Source organism: Alnus glutinosa, chromosome 14 (assembly GCF_958979055.1).
Source record: "Alnus glutinosa chromosome 14, dhAlnGlut1.1, whole genome shotgun sequence".
Taxonomy (NCBI): Eukaryota; Viridiplantae; Streptophyta; class Magnoliopsida; order Fagales; family Betulaceae; genus Alnus; species Alnus glutinosa.
In genome coordinates this window covers 9,048,541-9,066,400 of record NC_084899.1, presented here as the reverse complement: position 1 = coordinate 9,066,400, position 17,860 = coordinate 9,048,541, and the positions used below count along the sequence as shown (strand labels likewise).

Sequence of the window (17,860 nt, the reverse complement as noted above, 5' to 3'; positions counted from 1 at the left end):
AAGTCTTGAACACTTCCCACTTTCATACTAAAGATAAGCGGATAAACCCCACTTCTTGTCTTTTACTCACAAATTGGTCTATTGCTTCCGGGAAAAGAAACTTCTCTTTTATGGCTGATTTCTAAGCCTATCTTTTCTAATCTCTGTCCCTTTATGTCTTTTCTAATTCTTTAAATTTCAAAAATATTTTGGCCTAGTGTAGGGAATACAATAAAATATATGCAGGACTCTGATGTTTCAAATGAAATTAATCAACACACTTAACAAATTAATCTTAGGAGGTGGTCCCAAGATGTTTTTTTTTTTTTTTTTTTTTTTTTTTTTTTTTTTTTTTTTTTTTTTAACAACCAAGGGATTCTAAATAATAATTTTAAAGAGTTTTAAGGAAATATGTTGATATTTGTGGCGATGATTTTTGGTTGATGGATTTTAGTTTAAAAGCTTTGATTTTTTTATTAAGGAAAATAGGTTATAATTTTATCAACGAGGATTTAAAGTGTGAGGAGATATTACTCGGACTACGGGACTATGGAAGATTTTCGCTGGTTTATCTTAGATTTAAAATAATTTAGGGATAAAATATAATCATAATAAATAATATAAAAGAAATTAAAGGAACGAGAGAGAGTTGTTTAAACGGGATTAATTATGCGTGAGCGAACTCAAAACCGAGCGAGTCACTCAGTTCCTGCTCGACAGGCCGCTTGAGTGGGCTTGTGTAAAGACAAAAAAAAATAATAAAAAAAAAGAGCCACATGTGTGGCTATGGCCGGATAGGGAGAAGATATTCTGTCGAACAAAAAGGGAATATGATCATCTCCATTTCAAATGAAGTTGATACTATCTATTTTATAATTATGATTTAAAGTTGATGCATCTAATGATGTACATGATTTCACATTATTTAAAATTTTAAAAGACGTGACAATATTGACTTAATGTACACTGTTAGATGCATTAACTTTAAATCTAGATTAGTTGGCGAAAACTTCTCAAGAAGGAAGTGAGCAGCGGCCGCTAAGGCATCAAATGGTTTTGGGGGGTGGTACGGGGTGGCTTCGGCCACCCCTAAAGGCCTTGGGGGTGACTCGACCAACTCCATATCTGCCATAGAGGGTGGTCGAAAACCACCTCCAGGCCCTCGGGCCACCCCCAAAACTCAATTTTTTTTTTTTTAAAAAAATTATTATTATTATTATTTTGTCTTTTGAGGGTGGCTGGACCACCCCCAAGCCAAAAATAGGGTGGCTGGCCATCCCCTTGGCCTTTTTTCGTTTTTTTTTTTTTTTGTTGTTTTTATTTTATAGTTATTAATATATATATTATTATTTTTAAGTTTTAATAATTTTTTTATTATTTGGTTTTTAAAACAATATTTTTTAAGTGAAAAAGGGTATCGTTTTCCACTATGAACATGCATGCATATAATATAAGTCTAGACTCTAGGGGTTGGGTGCTGCGATGGCAGTGTCAAAGTCCACGTGGCTTACTCTAAAGTTTATTCCAGGCTCAAACTCTTCTCTCTCTTTTCTCTTCTAGAGCCCCTTCACTGTGAGCATGCTTTTTACTGGGAGGGGGTGGTTTTTTCACGCCTCCCCCTCCTGGTGCTAATTTTCCTCTGGCCCCTCGTGAGTCAGGGTGTTTTTTGTTCCCCCTGAGTTGGTCCAGTAGGGTTAGTTTTTCTCCCAACCTCTAGGGATGTGGAGTTTTTGTTTCCTCCCGACTAGATCCGGTGGAGGCTGACCATCCCCTAGCATTTTTGGGCTATGATGGCTTTGTTTATCGGTTTTTCTTTCGTTTTGGCAGGATTGTTCATCTCAAGATGTCTTATTTGGGGAAGTAGCCGAGCTAAAGTGTCGTCGATGGGATTTTTTGGCCGGTTTTTTTCACTGTCTTTCTTTTGATTTTGGAAGCCAGATCTACACGTCTCTACCGATTTTTGATCGACACGCGTCCTCCAGCCGCGTTCCTTGGCTTTTTCCGCCCCTGCCGCCGCAAGCACTGGTCGTATCGGTCATCGGTGATCGGCGCGTGGTGTACACGCGCCTAGGAGCTCTCTGCTCCTTGGTGCGTGTGTGGTCACGCTCCACCTTTTTTTCGGGCGGTGCTCGGTGGCATCGGGTTCTCCGGCGTCGGATCTTCGTTTGGGTGGGTCCGATGACGGCGTGTGTAGTACACGTACCGTCGTCCGGCGGTTTTCAGCCCCTCTCTTACTGTCGGCAGCTTGTTTTGGGTTTTCTACTTTTTGTGTTTGTGCTTTTTATCTTGTTTGTCTCTGGTCTCAGCCTGCTTGTGTTGGGATCAAATTTTATGGGAATATTTGTTGGCAAGTTGCTAGATCAGCCATCTTTCTTTAGAGAATGAGCGTTATTGTAAGAGAGATTCAAATGTCCTTCTTGTAAAATTTGTATTTCTGTTTAGACAGCTGTTTTATTAAGCCAGATCCTTCTGGCTTAGAGAGTTAGGGGGTCATATCCCTTACTTTCAAGTTGTATGCCTATGGATTATTTGTAGTATTAATAATAGCACATGTTATTTTGTTAAAAAAAAAAAAGGAAAAAAGTTTAGTCCATTTAAAAATGAAGTAAATAATCAAAAAATTATATGAGGTGGGATCCACATGGAAACCACTTCATCTTCACCCATTATTCTCTGGCACCTCTGTCCATTTTATTCAAAATTTTGAATTATGCAACTCACATGTTCCTTTGAAAAATTGGTCATCAACAGTTTTATATAAGAAATAATATTAAAGTCATGATTAGTGGGATAATTAATTATATATCATGAAGAATGAAGATGATAATTAATTCATGAACCATTTGGCATTTGACATGTTTTTGCTGATGCCTTTTGTAGTCAAATTATAAGACAACTTTGGTCACTAATTAATTGAGAATTGAAATTCCCATAATCAAAGTTAATTATTCTTGATCAGTAAATCAAGGTAAAATCGGGATGTTTTGGTTAGGTTGGAAATCTTTAATAAAAAGTGAAGAGGCCAAAGTCAAATGAGTGGGGGCACTAGTATGCACAGAAATCACCAAATAATTAAAGCTGAGTATATTATCAGAATAATTCCCCACAGTTTCCCTCTAATAATTAAAGCTAAAAAAACACGTGTCAGCCTGGCAAACAACCCACACTCCTGGTTGTATAGAAAAGAGACATGACATCATGGTATCAAGATTTGGGATCTACACCGATTATTTGCTTGTATCGATAGCAATTTGAATAGATAATACGAAATAATTTTTATGAAATTTATCTGTTTAAATAAATTTTTAGTTGCCCTTCCCTTCATCTACTTATACAAATATGTTCTATAAAGTGATTCTATGGAGCAGTACTTTATCAAGAATTTAATGAAAAACTTTTTTTTTTGGATGAATTCTGGATAAAGTGCTGCTCCTTAGCAGTAGACATGTCCTATATAAACGCTCTTACATTATTTATTTAAATTGCTAGCAATTCAAACAAATAATTACTGTGGATCCTTATCATAGTGTCACACTAATGCTTCAATGATGTGATTTTCTCATTTATATTTTTAATTTTTAAAAAGAGGTGATTCTCCCTAACCTTCACTAAAATGAAACTAAAGGAATATGGGGTTTGTCTTGATCTTAGATTTGATTTTTTTTAAAAAAGGGAGGAAACAAACTGAAAATGCAGACAAGTTTGTAGTTAATTTTTGCAAATCAATCTAATAAAATAATATGTATTTTTAAAACATGTGCTTCTTTATTATTGTCATTAAAAATAATATGTGCTTCTTACATGTTAAAAAACACATGACATTTTATTATATTGATTTGTAAAAATTAGCTACAAATATTTTTTAACTAATTTATTTATTTATTTATAGTAAAATAACAGAAAGAACTTTTGTTTACTATTATTTGATCCTCATTCGATGTATTCCTCACCCAATTGGGAGAAAAAAAAAAAAAAAAAACAAAACCACTCCTTTCTCTTTCTCACCTCCACTAAAAGCAAACATCACCTCAACTTCCACCCATCCCTCTCGCGGCTTCTTAAAAAATAATAATAATAAAAATGAAAATAAAGCGTTGAGACTTGACTACCTTTAATTGAGTTTTATGTGACCCTAATTGTTATTTTTTTTATTCTTATAATTATTTTTTTAAAAAAAAAATAATATTCTTGGGGTTTACAAAGAAAAATAAAATATGTGAGATATTTCAAGCTCATCTTGCACACCATATTTTGGAAAAAAAAAAAAAAAAAAAAAAAAAAACTCAAATAATTCCTTGAAGATTGTTATGAATAAGGTATAAAAAAATCTCATATTCCCAAATTAAAATCTGATTATATTTTGATCAAACAGAACACCCACATTAGTATATCTTTAGGCATTTACATTTTCATGTATCACGTACCAAGGACATCTTCAAACCAAACACCACCTTAATTAATTAGATTAGGATGTCTTTTTGTGAGTTCTCAGTACTTTCTAATCTTTTATATGACTGTCAAAATAACGAGTGAGAGTGAAGTTTTGGGGCATGTACTTCTATGCTTGGATAGTTTGATTAGCCCCAATCAAATGGTTTTTATTCAGGGTCAAAGCATTGTTGATAATGTTCTTTTAGCACAAGAAGTTTTGAAAAATCATCATAAGTATTAAGGATGATGGGAGGACCAAGTGTACTATGAAAGTAAATATGATGAAGGCGTGTGATTCAGTTAATTGAGATTTTGCTCTTCATTGTCTAGGCTGATATGGGATGCCTAGCTATGAACTTTGTCTTTTGGATCCGAGAGTGTTATTTCTCCATAGTTTTTTGTGGCTATCAATGGTACTCTGGTTAGGTATTTTGAAGGCATAAGAGGTTTTCGGCAAGGTGATCCTCTATCGCCTTATTTGTTTGTTTTAACCATGGATATCTTATCTAACTTGCTGACTGAGAGCTAGATCAGGGAATGAGAAGTTTGCTTCTCATCATCGCTGTTCTTGAGTTGGCTTGACCCATTTATGTTTTGCTGCTGATCTTTTAAATTTTATTTTATTTATTTATTTTTTCAGAGGATAGCATGAGGTCAATTGTAGTTGTTTATCAAGTTCTTTTTGAATTTGAAAGTCTTTTTGGTTTGAAAGTTAATCCAAAAAAACGAATGTTTTCTTTTTTTTTTTTTGTGTGTGTGCACGCGCGCGCGCTTGTGTGCCTACCGTTGTAAAGTCGTAAATTGTTGATTATTTAGGAATGAAGGAAGGTAAGCTTCTAGTTCGATACTTAGGTGTGCCTTTAATTTCTTCTCGTCTTTGTGTTGCTGACTGTGATGTCTTATTAGTGAAGATTAGTAGGAAGGTTAACTCTTGGCTTTCTTGCCACCTTTCCTTTGCTGGGAGGATGCAATTTGTTTCTTCTGTTATCTACGGTGTATAAGTCTATTAGAGCAGTATTTTCATTTTATCAAAGAAAATTATTTGAGCTATTGAACAAAAATTTAATAGATTCCTTTGTAATGGTAAAGATGAAGGGATATCTAGAGCCAATTGCGTGGAATATGCTTTGTTTACCTAAAAAAGAAGGTGGGTTGAGTATAACGTAGCATATTTGGAGTGAAATCTTGCGCCTATAATGCGACATATTTGGAGTTTTTTTTTGTAAAAGTTGGCTCTCTTTGGGTAGCTTGGGTGGAGGTTATTTTATATATTGAAGGGGAGAGCTTTTGGCAGGTGAGCATCCCCAAGTCTGCACATGGAGTTGAGGTAAGCTTTTGAAATTGAGAGATGAAGTTCAGCATTTCATCAAGTTCTCTATGGGAGATGGCTCTAAGATTCACCTGTATTTTGATGATTGGCATCCCAATGGGGTTCTTTAAGCTAAATATGGGCCTCGTGTGATTTATGATGGTCAAAGCAAGCTTGATGCTCGGCTTTCTACAATCATCAAGGATGGACAATGGATGTGGAGGTCTGTTAGGTCTAATATGCTCGTTGAGATTTATAGTAAACTGTGTTTGGTTTCAGTTGGTGGTCAAGATACACCTCAATGGACTATTTCAAAATTTGGTAAGTTTTCTTGCTCGAATACTCAAAATCCAATCCGTATTAAACACAATCAAGCAGAGTTGTGGGATTTTGTTTGGTTTTCTCTCTCCATCCCAAAACAAACTTTTGTGACTTGGTTGGTGATGATGGATACTTTGCCCACTGACAGAAAGCTTTTAAGCTGGAGACATAAGGGCCAGATGAAATGAGTGTTTTGTCAGTATGGTATTGAAGACAGGGATCGTTTTTTTTTTTTTTGTTTTTGTAAGTTCAGTAGTCGAATTTGGAAGCATGGCATGGAATTTTGTAATGTCTTGAACACCCCCCCCCCCCCCCCCCCCCCCCCCCCCCCACACACACACACACACACACTTTGGGATAATATTGTTGATTTTGGGATGCAGACTTGGAATGGTGCTAAGTTGAAAGCTTATCTTTGCCAGTTAGTATTTTATTCGTTTGTTTACAACTTTTATAGAAACTGTAATGCTATCCGTTATGCTAATCATCCCAAAACTAAAGAGCAATTGCTCAAATAGATTGTATGGGAGGTTAGAATTAGGATTCTCTCTAAATGTAAGTTTAAGGCCACTAAATGAAATGATCCTTTGCAAGATTTGGGGTTTAGATGAGATTTTAGTTTGAATACTGGTGTTTTTTTTTTTTTTTTTTTTTTTTTTTTTTTAATTATTATTATTATTTTGGGGTAATTACCTTTGCCCCCCATGAACTACCGGCCTGTGTCATTTTGCCCCCACGAACTACCACTTCGACCAAAAGAGAGTATTAAACTACAATTTTTACACACTTTGCCCCATTCTGTCAGTCTAATTCATGCAAAGACTTAAATGCCCTAACTCAATTTAAAAAATGACCTAAATACCCTCATCTTAAAAAAAAAAAAAAAAAACAAAAATCTGAAGGAAAAGGGGTGGCGGCAGGTGGCCCGGTGGCTTGCGAGCCACCCCAGAGGCTGTGGGTGGCCCGCGAGCCACCTCTAAAGGTGGCTCTGGCCACCTCTGGGTGGCTCGTGGCCACCCCAGGCGCGGCCACCCTAGAAATGACCTAGGGTGGCCGCGTGGCCACCCCAAGTTCTGGGGAGGCCGTGCGGCCACCCGGCCACCTACCGCCACCCCTTTTCCTTCATGTTTTTTTTTTTTTTTTTTTTTTTTTTTTTTTTTAAATTTTAAATTTTATTTATTTAATATATTTATTTTAATATTTTTTTATTAATTACTGTAGAGGGTATTTTTGTCTTTAAATCAAAATTAACGGTAAAAAATGACATATTCTATCCAAGTTAACAGAATTCCTGACGGAAGGGGCCAAAGTGTGTAAAAATGGTAGTTTGATGCTCTCTTTTGGTCAAAGTGGTAGTTCGTGGGGGTAAAATGACATAGACCGGTAGTTTATGGGGGGAAAAGGGAATTACCCCTATTATTTTCCTTTATACATAATACTCTCCTTATTGGATTCTTTGGTTGGGTTGTTCTTTAGCTGTCTTTTGCTTTAACTCTATTAAGGTTTATTTGTAATTAGATATGTTGTTGATCATGAAAAGTTACTCATTCATAAATAAAAAAATACATGTACTTCTAAGTGTTTACTTCCTGTTGTATCAATGAAAATCACTATTGAATGAAATAACAAATGAAAATCTGTCTGAAATTCAATTGTAATTTTTACTACTATGTTAGAGCACTTGAAAGTACATATAGCATTTTTCATCATATTATTTTGCCTAAAACCCTCTAGCACGTAGTAATACTTCATCGAAATATTGTATATCTTTAAAGAGTAATATTAAACTTCATACCAAAAAGGCATCACAATTATACTATGTTGATGTGGTATGGGCTAATAACTCTTGGATTATGATTATGATTATTATTATTAACAATAGCCTCAATAGGTGATCCAAAGGCTATTAGCTCATACCATATCTGCATTATATGTTTTATAGTGTGATTGTGGTGTAAAAAATATCATTTCTTTTAACCTCAACGGGTAGCTTAATCAGTTGGAAACACACTTCATGAAGTAGAGGTCAATAGTACAAATTTTCTTTCTTCTTCTCTCTCGCCTTTTGGTCATATATATATAAAGCATTTATCTTCTTTAAAGTGTAAAGTATTTCATTTTAAAGAGAATATCCATGGTTCAAGGCAATCTATCTTCACTAGCACTGATATACCGTTAGAGTACCCACCAAAAGCCGATGTGGCATGTAGGGGTGTACAATTGGTTATTGATTTTTCATAACCGCAACTGCTCCGCTTTAGGCCGTTAGCGGTTTTAAAATAATGGACGGTTAGCGGTTATTGAAACTTACAATCGCACCCCATAACCCTTTTTTAAAAATTTGCCTACTTTTGAAGTTTTTGGCCTTCTTTGAACCTCTTTTTAGGGCATATTTTAGATGATTTTAGGTCTTTTTTAAATAAGTAAAAGGCTTCAAAATATTACAAAGCTCAATAATATTATATATTTTTATTTTTATGAACAAAGATAAATTTCATTAAACACAAAACGAAAACCCTATATCATATATATATATATATATATATATATATATATATAATGGTATGCGGTTAACGGTTATTAACTGCCTCTACCTATCCCTAAAACTGTCAAGTGCCTCGCCTTATGTGGTTAACGATTTTTTCTAAACGCTTAGCGGCATGCTTCTTCAACTAAATAATTCTTCTTCAACTAAATAATTCATTTTCATTTATCAAATGTTATGAAAATTACCCCCACAACATTTTTTTAATGGATGAAAAATGAATACTTTGACCGTATACATCATTTTTTTTTTTTTTTTAAAATAAAAATAATTGCTCCTCCGGCACTTGAGTCAAAAAACTTCCGTGGAAAAGTAATATACAGCCGACGAGGATTCCGGAATATTCGTGGTTTAAAACCAAAATAAACCTTTTTATTTATTTATTTTTGTTTAGCGCTTAAACACAGTCTCTTCACATGAATATGTGTCTCGTTGGGGGATTAGACACTGTCCTCAACGTATTGGGTATCGGCAAGACACTAAAAATCATAAAAGAAAATCTCACGGCTAAGGATTTGTTTGCCTGTCTCTGTGTCTGTAAATATCTCTCTCTGTTTTCCTATTAAGTTGGCCGAGAAAGCAGAGCAGAGGAAATCGAAGAGAGGTCGAGAATGGCTGGAAACGATTGGATTAACAGCTACCTTGAAGCGATACTGGACGCGGATCCAGGCCTAAACGACACCAAGTCGTCTCTGCTGCTAAGAGAGCGCGGCCACTTCAGCCCCACCCGCTACTTCGTCGAGGAGGTCATCACCGGCTTCGATGAGACCGATCTCCACCGCTCCTGGGTTAAGGTGCCTTTCACATATCTCATCATTTTTCGTATTTGCTTGTCATTATGTTTATGTGTGTCTCTTTCATAAAACCGTTAATTTTCTGTTTCGTCTACAATTGATGATGTAGGCCGCGGCGACGAGGAGTCCGCAGGAGAGGAATACGAGGCTGGAGAATATGTGCTGGAGGATTTGGAACTTGGCTCGCCAGAAAAAGCAGGTAATCTAATTTATTTGTTTTTTCATTTATCTGTTTTAGTTGCTTGCTTCCTGTGATTGAATTATCCAGATTTGGAGTGATCTTCTGTTTGATATTTGTGAAATGGAGGTGACGGTGCTTGATGGGGTTTTGTGCATTTATATATAAATTTTTTTTTTTTAATTTTTTTGGTGGTTTGCGGAGTTAGCGGGTGATAAGAGTGTTTGATGCAGAAGTTTGTGAACTGCTGTTGGTTCTGATTGATTGCTTGGTTACTGTTATCGATTGGAGTTTAATCTTCGCTGTGATTTGATTATATTATTTTAGTCTTTTTAGTCAATTTTGTTCTTTTGGGAATTTCAAAATGCCGACCTCCAGCCCAACAGTTCTTCATACTCATCTTGAAGAAGTTGTTAGTTTCTTTAATCTTATCGGAGAATATGAAATCTAGAAATTTCTGTTTTGAACTTGGGAATTGGCTCTGTTGCGGAACAAAAAGTATTGGTAATTGATTACATTGGTTTCTGTTGGTATTAATTTTACTGTTTCAAAGGAGTATTTAGTTGTAATGCTATTTGTTTTGGTCGCAAGTTATTACTTTGACTGTCCTTCACAACTAAATATATTTTGATTAGCATTTAGAAGGTCTTATGTTGAAGACGGCAAGTGTCGATTTGGTTCATAGGTGGGCAAATAAGAGAAATAAAGTATATTATTTTAGCCGCAAGAAAACTCATTCTTAACTATGCTTGTGCAACTATTTATTGGAAAATCTGGATTCCCTGTATATATTAAAAGAAAACATCATATTCTGGTCTTAGCTATATTTCTTATTTTATTATTATTTTTTGTAGCTTGAGGGAGAAGAAGCCCAAAGATTGGCTAAACGTCGTCTTGAACGGGAACGAGGCCGCAGAGAAGCAGTTGCTGATATGTCTGAAGACTTATCAGAGGGAGAGAAGGGAGATGTAGTCAGTGACATATCAGCTCATGGTGAGAGCAACAGAGGCAGATTGCCAAGAATCAGTTCCATTGATGCAATGGAGACATGGGCTAGTCAACAGAAAGGAAAAAAGCTATACATAGTACTTATAAGGCACGGAATGAACTTTAATGCTCTAATATTTCAAATTTGGCATTCCACAGTATTGTTAATGGAATAGGTGGTATTTCTGTATGGCATTGTACTCCATCAAATTGCTTACAGCTTCTGTTTTATGTACCTAATGAAAGAATATAACCATTCTTCAACCTCAATTGCCTTACCACTGAAGGGAAATAAAAGATGCTAAGCATGCTGTAATGATAATTGACGTAAATGTATTGCTCAATGTTGAGGTATAGAAACTTTGATCACTCTATTGCATGCGTAATGGTCTTTAATCATTTTTAACAACTAGTATCTGTGCAGCCTTCATGGTCTTATACGAGGTGAAAATATGGAGCTCGGTCGCGATTCTGATACTGGTGGTCAGGTAATAATATTTTTCTGTAGAAATATTTGTTGTCAATGTGCTCCTAATCGTATGATCATTGTTCTTTTGGGGTTACATTGTATACCTTATATAGTTGCTGATGTAGATACCTAAATGATTTTGGTTTTTGTCCTTTTAGGTTAAGTATGTTGTGGAGCTTGCTAGGGCCTTGGGCTCAATGCCTGGGGTGTATCGGGTTGATTTGTTAACTAGACAAGTATCTTCACCAGATGTAGATTGGAGTTATGGTGAACCCACAGAGATGCTAACTCCAAGAGACTCGGAAGGTTTAATGGATGACATGGGGGAGAGCAGTGGTGCCTATATTATTCGTATACCATTTGGTCCAAAAGATAAATACATTCCCAAAGAACTGCTGTGGCCATACATCCCTGAATTTGTTGATGGTGCACTTAACCATATAATACAGATCTCCAGAGCTTTGGGTGAGCAAATAGGTGGTGGGCGCCCAATCTGGCCTGTTGCCATCCATGGGCATTATGCAGATGCTGGCGATTCTGCTGCTCTTCTATCTGGTTCCCTAAATGTACCAATGCTTTTTACTGGTCACTCACTTGGCCGAGACAAGTTGGAACAACTTTTAAAGCAAGGTCGTCTGTCCAAGGATGAAATAAACATGACATACAAAATTATGCGCCGGATAGAGGCAGAGGAAACAACCCTTGATGCCTCTGAAATAGTCATAACTAGCACTGGACAAGAGATAGAGGAGCAATGGCGTTTGTATGATGGTTTTGATCCAGTACTGGAGCGTAAACTACGGGCAAGGATCAGGCGTAATGTGAGCTGTTATGGCAGGTTCATGCCACGCATGGCCGTAAGTAATAGGATGTTTCTTATATTCTTGTGGAAGTGGTAGTTGCTTTTTTTGATTACAAAGTTAGAAATATCAAAATTTCCTGTTCTCAAGGTTCTGATCATGGATGCTGACCTATCTTTACAGTTGACTTGAAAGAAACAAATCCTGAGTGAATTGCCTCTTATATAAATTAAAAAATGCATGTATACTTTTTGTTACTTTGCCTGAAGAAAAAAAGAAAAGAAAAAGCTTTAATTCGTGCACCACATGTGAACCTAGCATGGATAAATCTGACTGGTCTGGTTGGTTTCATTTTCTGGTCAATTACAAATGCCCGTAGGGAGGACTGAAATTCGTGCCTAAATTGAATTGGGCAGACATGCAACGTTTTGTTTGTTGACCACCCTGATACAAAGTAATATTTAACTCCTTTTACATAAATGGTTTCCTGTTCCTGTCGTGTTATGATAAGTTTCTTTGGTAAATTTCTTGCTCATACTTAAATATATGTTATCATTTGGTACATCTCTGCAGGTAATTCCTCCTGGAATGGAGTTCCATCATATTGTTCCACAAGATGGTGATATTGAGGGTGAGACAGAAGGAAATGAGGAACATCCTGCTTCTCCTGACCCACATATCTGGTCCGAGGTTCAAATTATTCCTTTTGTGTTTACTTTGATGTGTCCTAGACAGTTTTGAAGATATTCTGCTTTGCATAATGTGCCTAAGGCCAGGTTTTATGTTTTCGTAGTTTTTTTGATTGCCGAATTCATGCTAATCTTAAACTTGCTATTTTACAGATAGCGCGCTTCTTTACCAATCCTCGCAAGCCTATGATACTTGCCCTTGCTAGACCAGATCCCAAAAAGAACATCACAACTTTGGTCAAAGCGTTTGGAGAATGCCGTTCACTAAGAGAACTTGCTAACCTTGTATGTTGAATCACCTCAAGAGACTTGTTTGGTGAAGAAATCTTCTTGATTGTGCTGATTAGCGAAATTGGATTTGTTCCTGATGTGATTTCTCCTGTACCTTTTTCTTTCTCTCTGTACTATGCAGACACTAATTATGGGCAATCGTGAAGGAATTGATGAAATGTCTGGCACAAATTCTTCTGTTCTTCTCTCAGTGCTTAAGCTTATTGACAAATTTGATCTCTATGGGCAAGTGGCATACCCCAAACACCACAAACAGTCTGATGTTCCTGACATTTATCGTCTAGCAGCAAAGACAAAGGTACTCTTTTTAGGTTATATATCGGACTGAGAAGAGAGAGGATATACCCTAAAGCTTTAATTAGGATAAATGGCATGTTGTTGGAGATAGCCCACTTTCTACTAAACTGTACAAGGTGCAATCCGCTAACTAGGGATGTAAACGAGTTGAGTTAGGGCGAGTAGTGCATGTCCAAACTCGGCCCATTTAAATTTATCACGAGCTCGAGCCGAATTTGAGCTCATTTATCACAAGCTCAAGCCGAGCTCGAGCTCATTATCACGAGCTTGAGCTCATTTATCACTAGCTCGAGCCGAGCTCGAGCTTATAGCGAGTTTTAAAAATTAAGCTCGGTTGGCTCGCAAAAAAGAAATACTGATATTTTGTAGTAAAGTGATCCAGTTACCACTAGTTCCTAATCTTTATAGTTTACATTACTATGAATGGTATACTTATAAGTTAGAATTTAGGAATTATGTGATATTATATGACTATAATTTATAGTTATAGCATTATATTTATATATCACATATAAATCTTTATATCATTTTACATAATTTACATGATTAGATCGTACTTAGTCACTAGTCATACAAAATAAGTGGTGTTGGCTTGTTGATATGACTGATGAATCATATGTTTATTACATAATTTACATTATATAATAAAGATATATTATGTTATATTAGTATATCACCTAAATTCTAAGATTTAGAATCATATAAACAAGCGAGTCGAGTTTTATACAGGTTTGTATCGTTTAATAATCGAGTATAGTTTCGTGTCCACGAAGGGCTAATTTAATAACCGAGTCGCGCACGAGCCAAGCTTTATTGAGCCGAGCCCGAGCGAGCTCACGGGTAGCTTTGCTTTGTGTACACCTCTACCGCTAACTATATTTATTTACTTATTTGGTTTGTTTTTACCGAACTCATGGAGTCCTATGGTGACTGCAGTCTACTCTTCCCCCCTTTTTCTGTATATATTTTTGTCTCCCCCAACTGTGTATTATTTTGATATCTAGTATTATAAAGAATTTGATATCACCACTGTGCTCCAGTGTTCAACAATTTAGTTAATTAGCGGTCTCATAGTAACATTTGTTTTTAATGTTAATTCATCATTCGTGATTGCTTTTGGTATTAAGTTATGCATGCTAAGATGGTCAATGGGTGTTCTATCTCTATCTTGTATGCGCACTGATCGAGATGTATGTTTATATGTTTTTTTTTTTGTCAGATCTTTCATTCTGATTCAATTTTAATGCAGGGTGTTTTCATTAATCCAGCTTTCATTGAACCATTTGGACTTACTCTAATTGAGGTGCTCATTTTCCACTTATGAAGAGTTCGTCTTTCTCAGGTTAATTGTAATTCAAAACCAATATAACTTCTACTGTTTCTTTTGTAACAGGCGGCAGCTTATGGTTTGCCTATGGTTGCCACCAAAAATGGAGGTCCTGTCGATATACATCGGGTAAGCCTACTCATTGGTTGTATTGGTCAGAAGCTTGTAAGGTTATAATGCTAGACAAAATGGAATAGCTTCAACCTCAGTGTTCCGAAGCTGATAGGAGGTTTTGTGCAGGTACTTGACAATGGTCTTCTTATTGATCCCCATGATCAGCAGTCCATTGCAGATGCTCTTCTAAAGCTTGTTGCAGATAAGCAGCTTTGGGCAAGATGTCGGCTGAATGGTTTAAAGAATGTTCAGCTCTTTTCATGGCCAGAGCATTGCAAGACTTACCTATCTCGAATAGGTAGCTGCAAACCAAGGTATCCACATTGGCAAAGAAGTGATGATGGGGATGAAACTTCAGAATCAGGGTCACCCGGAGATTCCTTGAGAGATATACAGGATATATCATTGAACTTAAAATTTTCATTGGATGGAGAAAAGAGTATGCCTGGTGGAAATGATAATTCTTTGGAATCTGAAGGAAATGCTGCTGATAGAAGCAGTAAGTTAGAGAATGCTGTTCTGACATGGTCAAAGGGCATTTCAAAGGATGCGCGAAAGGCTGGATCCACAGAGAAAGCAGACCACAATAACAGTGCTGGCAAATTTCCGGCACTGAGGAGGAGGAAACATCTCCTTGTCATTGCTGTGGATTGCGATAGTGATACAGGTCTTCTTGAAACCATCAGAAAGATTTTTGAAGCTGCAGAAAAGGGAAGGAGTGAGGGCTCTTTAGGGTTCATATTGTCAACATCCTTGACCATATCTGAGATACACTCATTTCTGGTCTCAGGGGGGTTGAGCCCTAATGACTTTGACGCTTTTATTTGTAACAGTGGCAGTGATCTCTACTATTCATCTCTTAATCTGGAGGATAGTCCATTTGTGGTTGACTTTTATTACCACTCACACGTTGAATACCGTTGGGGTGGAGAAGGGCTGAGGAAGACTTTGGTTCGTTGGGCAGCTTCTTTCAATGATAAAATGGCTGGGAATGCGGAACAGGTGGTGACTGCAGCTGAACAACTTTCAACCAACTACTGTTATGCCTTTAAAGTGCACAAGCCAGAAAGGGTAAATTTTGTTTGTACTCACTGGGAATGCTGAATGAAATGGGGATCAATCTATTTTTATTTTTTTTTATTTTTTTTTTATATTTATTGTTTGTAAAATTTCTCCAATGGGTTTTTCAGATATATAGGGTGCAATGCAGTGGGGTCTACATTTTGAGAAATTATCTCTAATTTCTTTTGAAATTATCTTTTAGGTACCTCCTGTTAAGGAGCTTAGGAAGGTGCTGAGAATTCAAGGTCTGCGTTGCCAGGCTATTTATTGTCAAAATGGGACCAGGCTTAATGTGATTCCTGTATTGGCGTCACGTTCCCAAGCCCTCAGGTATAGTTTTTTGTTTTGATAATCAGTGGTAGTAAAGCGATTTTTATCTGAATTATTGATTTAATATTTTGTAACTCTGACCCTCTCTCTCATTCTTTTTTTTGATAAGTAAATTTAGATTTATAGAAAGCATAAGGAGCCCTTAGTACACTGGATTTTCATGCCAATAAATCAATTGCTAAATGGTTGCACGAGTAATTCACCACAAACATGACTTATTAAAAGCAACATATTTTGGTGTAAAGGTCTGTGCAATGTGAGTGGCTTGTCTTCAGTTCTTGTGGCAAATTACATTATGTTTCCACTGTCAAATAATAGACTCGTTTTCTCGAAATTCTGGAACTGCATCCATTTACGACACAAAAAAAGAAGTGAGCAAACTGGGTGGTTCGATTGAACAATTAATTTGGCAACCTTGAGATGTTCCTTCTTGTTTGAATCAACAATGTTTAGGGGCTTGTACTTTGCATGTTTCGTTTCTTGTTTTGGCTTAGGGTGCTGTAAAAAAAACTACAATGCATCTCTTGTAGTTTTTTCAATGGTCCAGATCTAATTCCACTCCATCTCTTTCTCATGAAAAACTTGGAATTAAATCTGGACCCGTAAAAAAACTACAAGAGATGTGCTGTAGTTTTTTTTTTTTTTTTAACGGTACCTAAGCCAAATCCACTTAATAATTTATGGCAGAGGTCTGAACTTGTCCTGATGTTTTTTTTTTTTTTTTTTTTATTCCATATATCCATGTCTGAAACTTGCTTGCTTAATATCCTTAACCACAAAATGTGAATTATCTTTTTCTTGGTATTTAATGACTCGACACGTCTTCTTCAGGTATCTATGTGTTCGATGGGGTGTGGATTTGTCAAAGATGGTGGTTTTTGTTGGAGAATGTGGGGACACGGATTCTGAAGGATTGCTTGGTGGGCTGCACAAAAGTGTAATATTAAAAGGAACCTGCGGCAGTGCCATTAATCAACTTCATGCCAACAGAAGCGACCCACTTTCGGATGTCATGCCATCTGACAGCCCCAATATTGTTCAGACAACTGAAGAATGTGGCAGTGATGATATCCGGGCTTCCTTGGAAAAATTAGGTCTTTAATCAATAGATAGAGATCTCTAGCAATTTTGTTGTGTGGATTGTTGGCAATTCAGACAGCAAATGTGAGAAAGTTCTCGTGAAATGCACCTGTTGGAGCAGGTTTCGACAGTCTGCCTACCTGTTTCCATAAACAATGCCCTCACTACTTGTAGATGCAATTGAGTCTTCCTTTGTATCTTGCTGTTATTACAACTTCCGCATAAGCATTCCCTTATTCTTTTTAATCTTGCCCTGCATGCTCGTCTTTAGATATCCTCGAATAACATCAAGAGCTATATCCAATTTTTGTTTGTTCCAGGCAAAAGCAAAACCCTTATTCTTTTTAATCTTGCCCTGCATGCTCGTCTTTAGATTTCCTCGAATAACATCAAGAGCTATATCCAATTTTTGTTTGTTCCAGGCAAAAGCAAAACCCTTATTCTTTTTAATCTTGCCCTGCATGCTCGTCTTTAGATTTCCTCGAATAACATCAAGAGCTATATCCAATTTTTGTTTGTTCCAGGCAAAAGCAAAACCCTTTGTTGCTTTCAGTGCCATGTGAGTTGTGAATGAGAAGCCTACTTTTCTCCTGTCTGTATAAAACTGTTGTAATTACTGAGAAAGTCTAAATGTTATTCTTTGCTCATTCTATACAACTTTTTTAAAAGTCAGCTATTCGAGCTGTACACACTGATTTTTGAAAAAGTTGTATGGGAGGAGGACAAATAGTAGTTCTATTCTTATTAAGCCTACTTGTGTGCTTTCTGGTAGCTGGTTTCTGTTTGTTTTGCATGTGTACGTGTTTGTACAATGCCGAAGATAAATAATTTTATTTACAATTTATTCGTCTCAATGA

The 17,860-nt window shown here is 36.5% G+C and overlaps 1 protein-coding gene across 1 annotated transcript; it reads left to right on the top strand.

The window, feature by feature from the left end:
* Positions 1 to 8,985: 8,985 nt before the first annotated feature.
* On the top strand, positions 8,986 to 17,200 carry LOC133856639 (probable sucrose-phosphate synthase 1). The gene is made up of 13 exons (XM_062291699.1): positions 8,986 to 9,379; positions 9,489 to 9,578; positions 10,412 to 10,653; positions 10,969 to 11,032; positions 11,172 to 11,870; positions 12,387 to 12,503; positions 12,656 to 12,787; positions 12,915 to 13,091; positions 14,340 to 14,393; positions 14,484 to 14,546; positions 14,658 to 15,602; positions 15,796 to 15,923; positions 16,755 to 17,200. Exons 1-13 carry the CDS (start codon positions 9,197 to 9,199, stop codon positions 17,023 to 17,025), a joined length of 3,165 nt encoding a protein of 1,054 aa, XP_062147683.1. The 5' UTR covers positions 8,986 to 9,196; the 3' UTR covers positions 17,026 to 17,200.
* The last annotated feature ends 660 nt before the right edge of the window (positions 17,201 to 17,860 follow it).

Bases quoted from the DNA above. Each gene is read 5' to 3' on its own strand.
- LOC133856639 (XM_062291699.1), top strand. From the start codon at position 9,197: ATGGCTGGAAACGATTGGATTAACAGCTACCTTGAAGCGATACTGGAC. The intron at 9,380-9,488 runs GTGCCTTTCACA...TTGATGATGTAG, and splicing joins TCCACCGCTCCTGGGTTAAG to GCCGCGGCGACGAGGAGTCC. The intron at 15,603-15,795 runs GTAAATTTTGTT...ATTATCTTTTAG, and splicing joins AAGTGCACAAGCCAGAAAGG to GTACCTCCTGTTAAGGAGCT.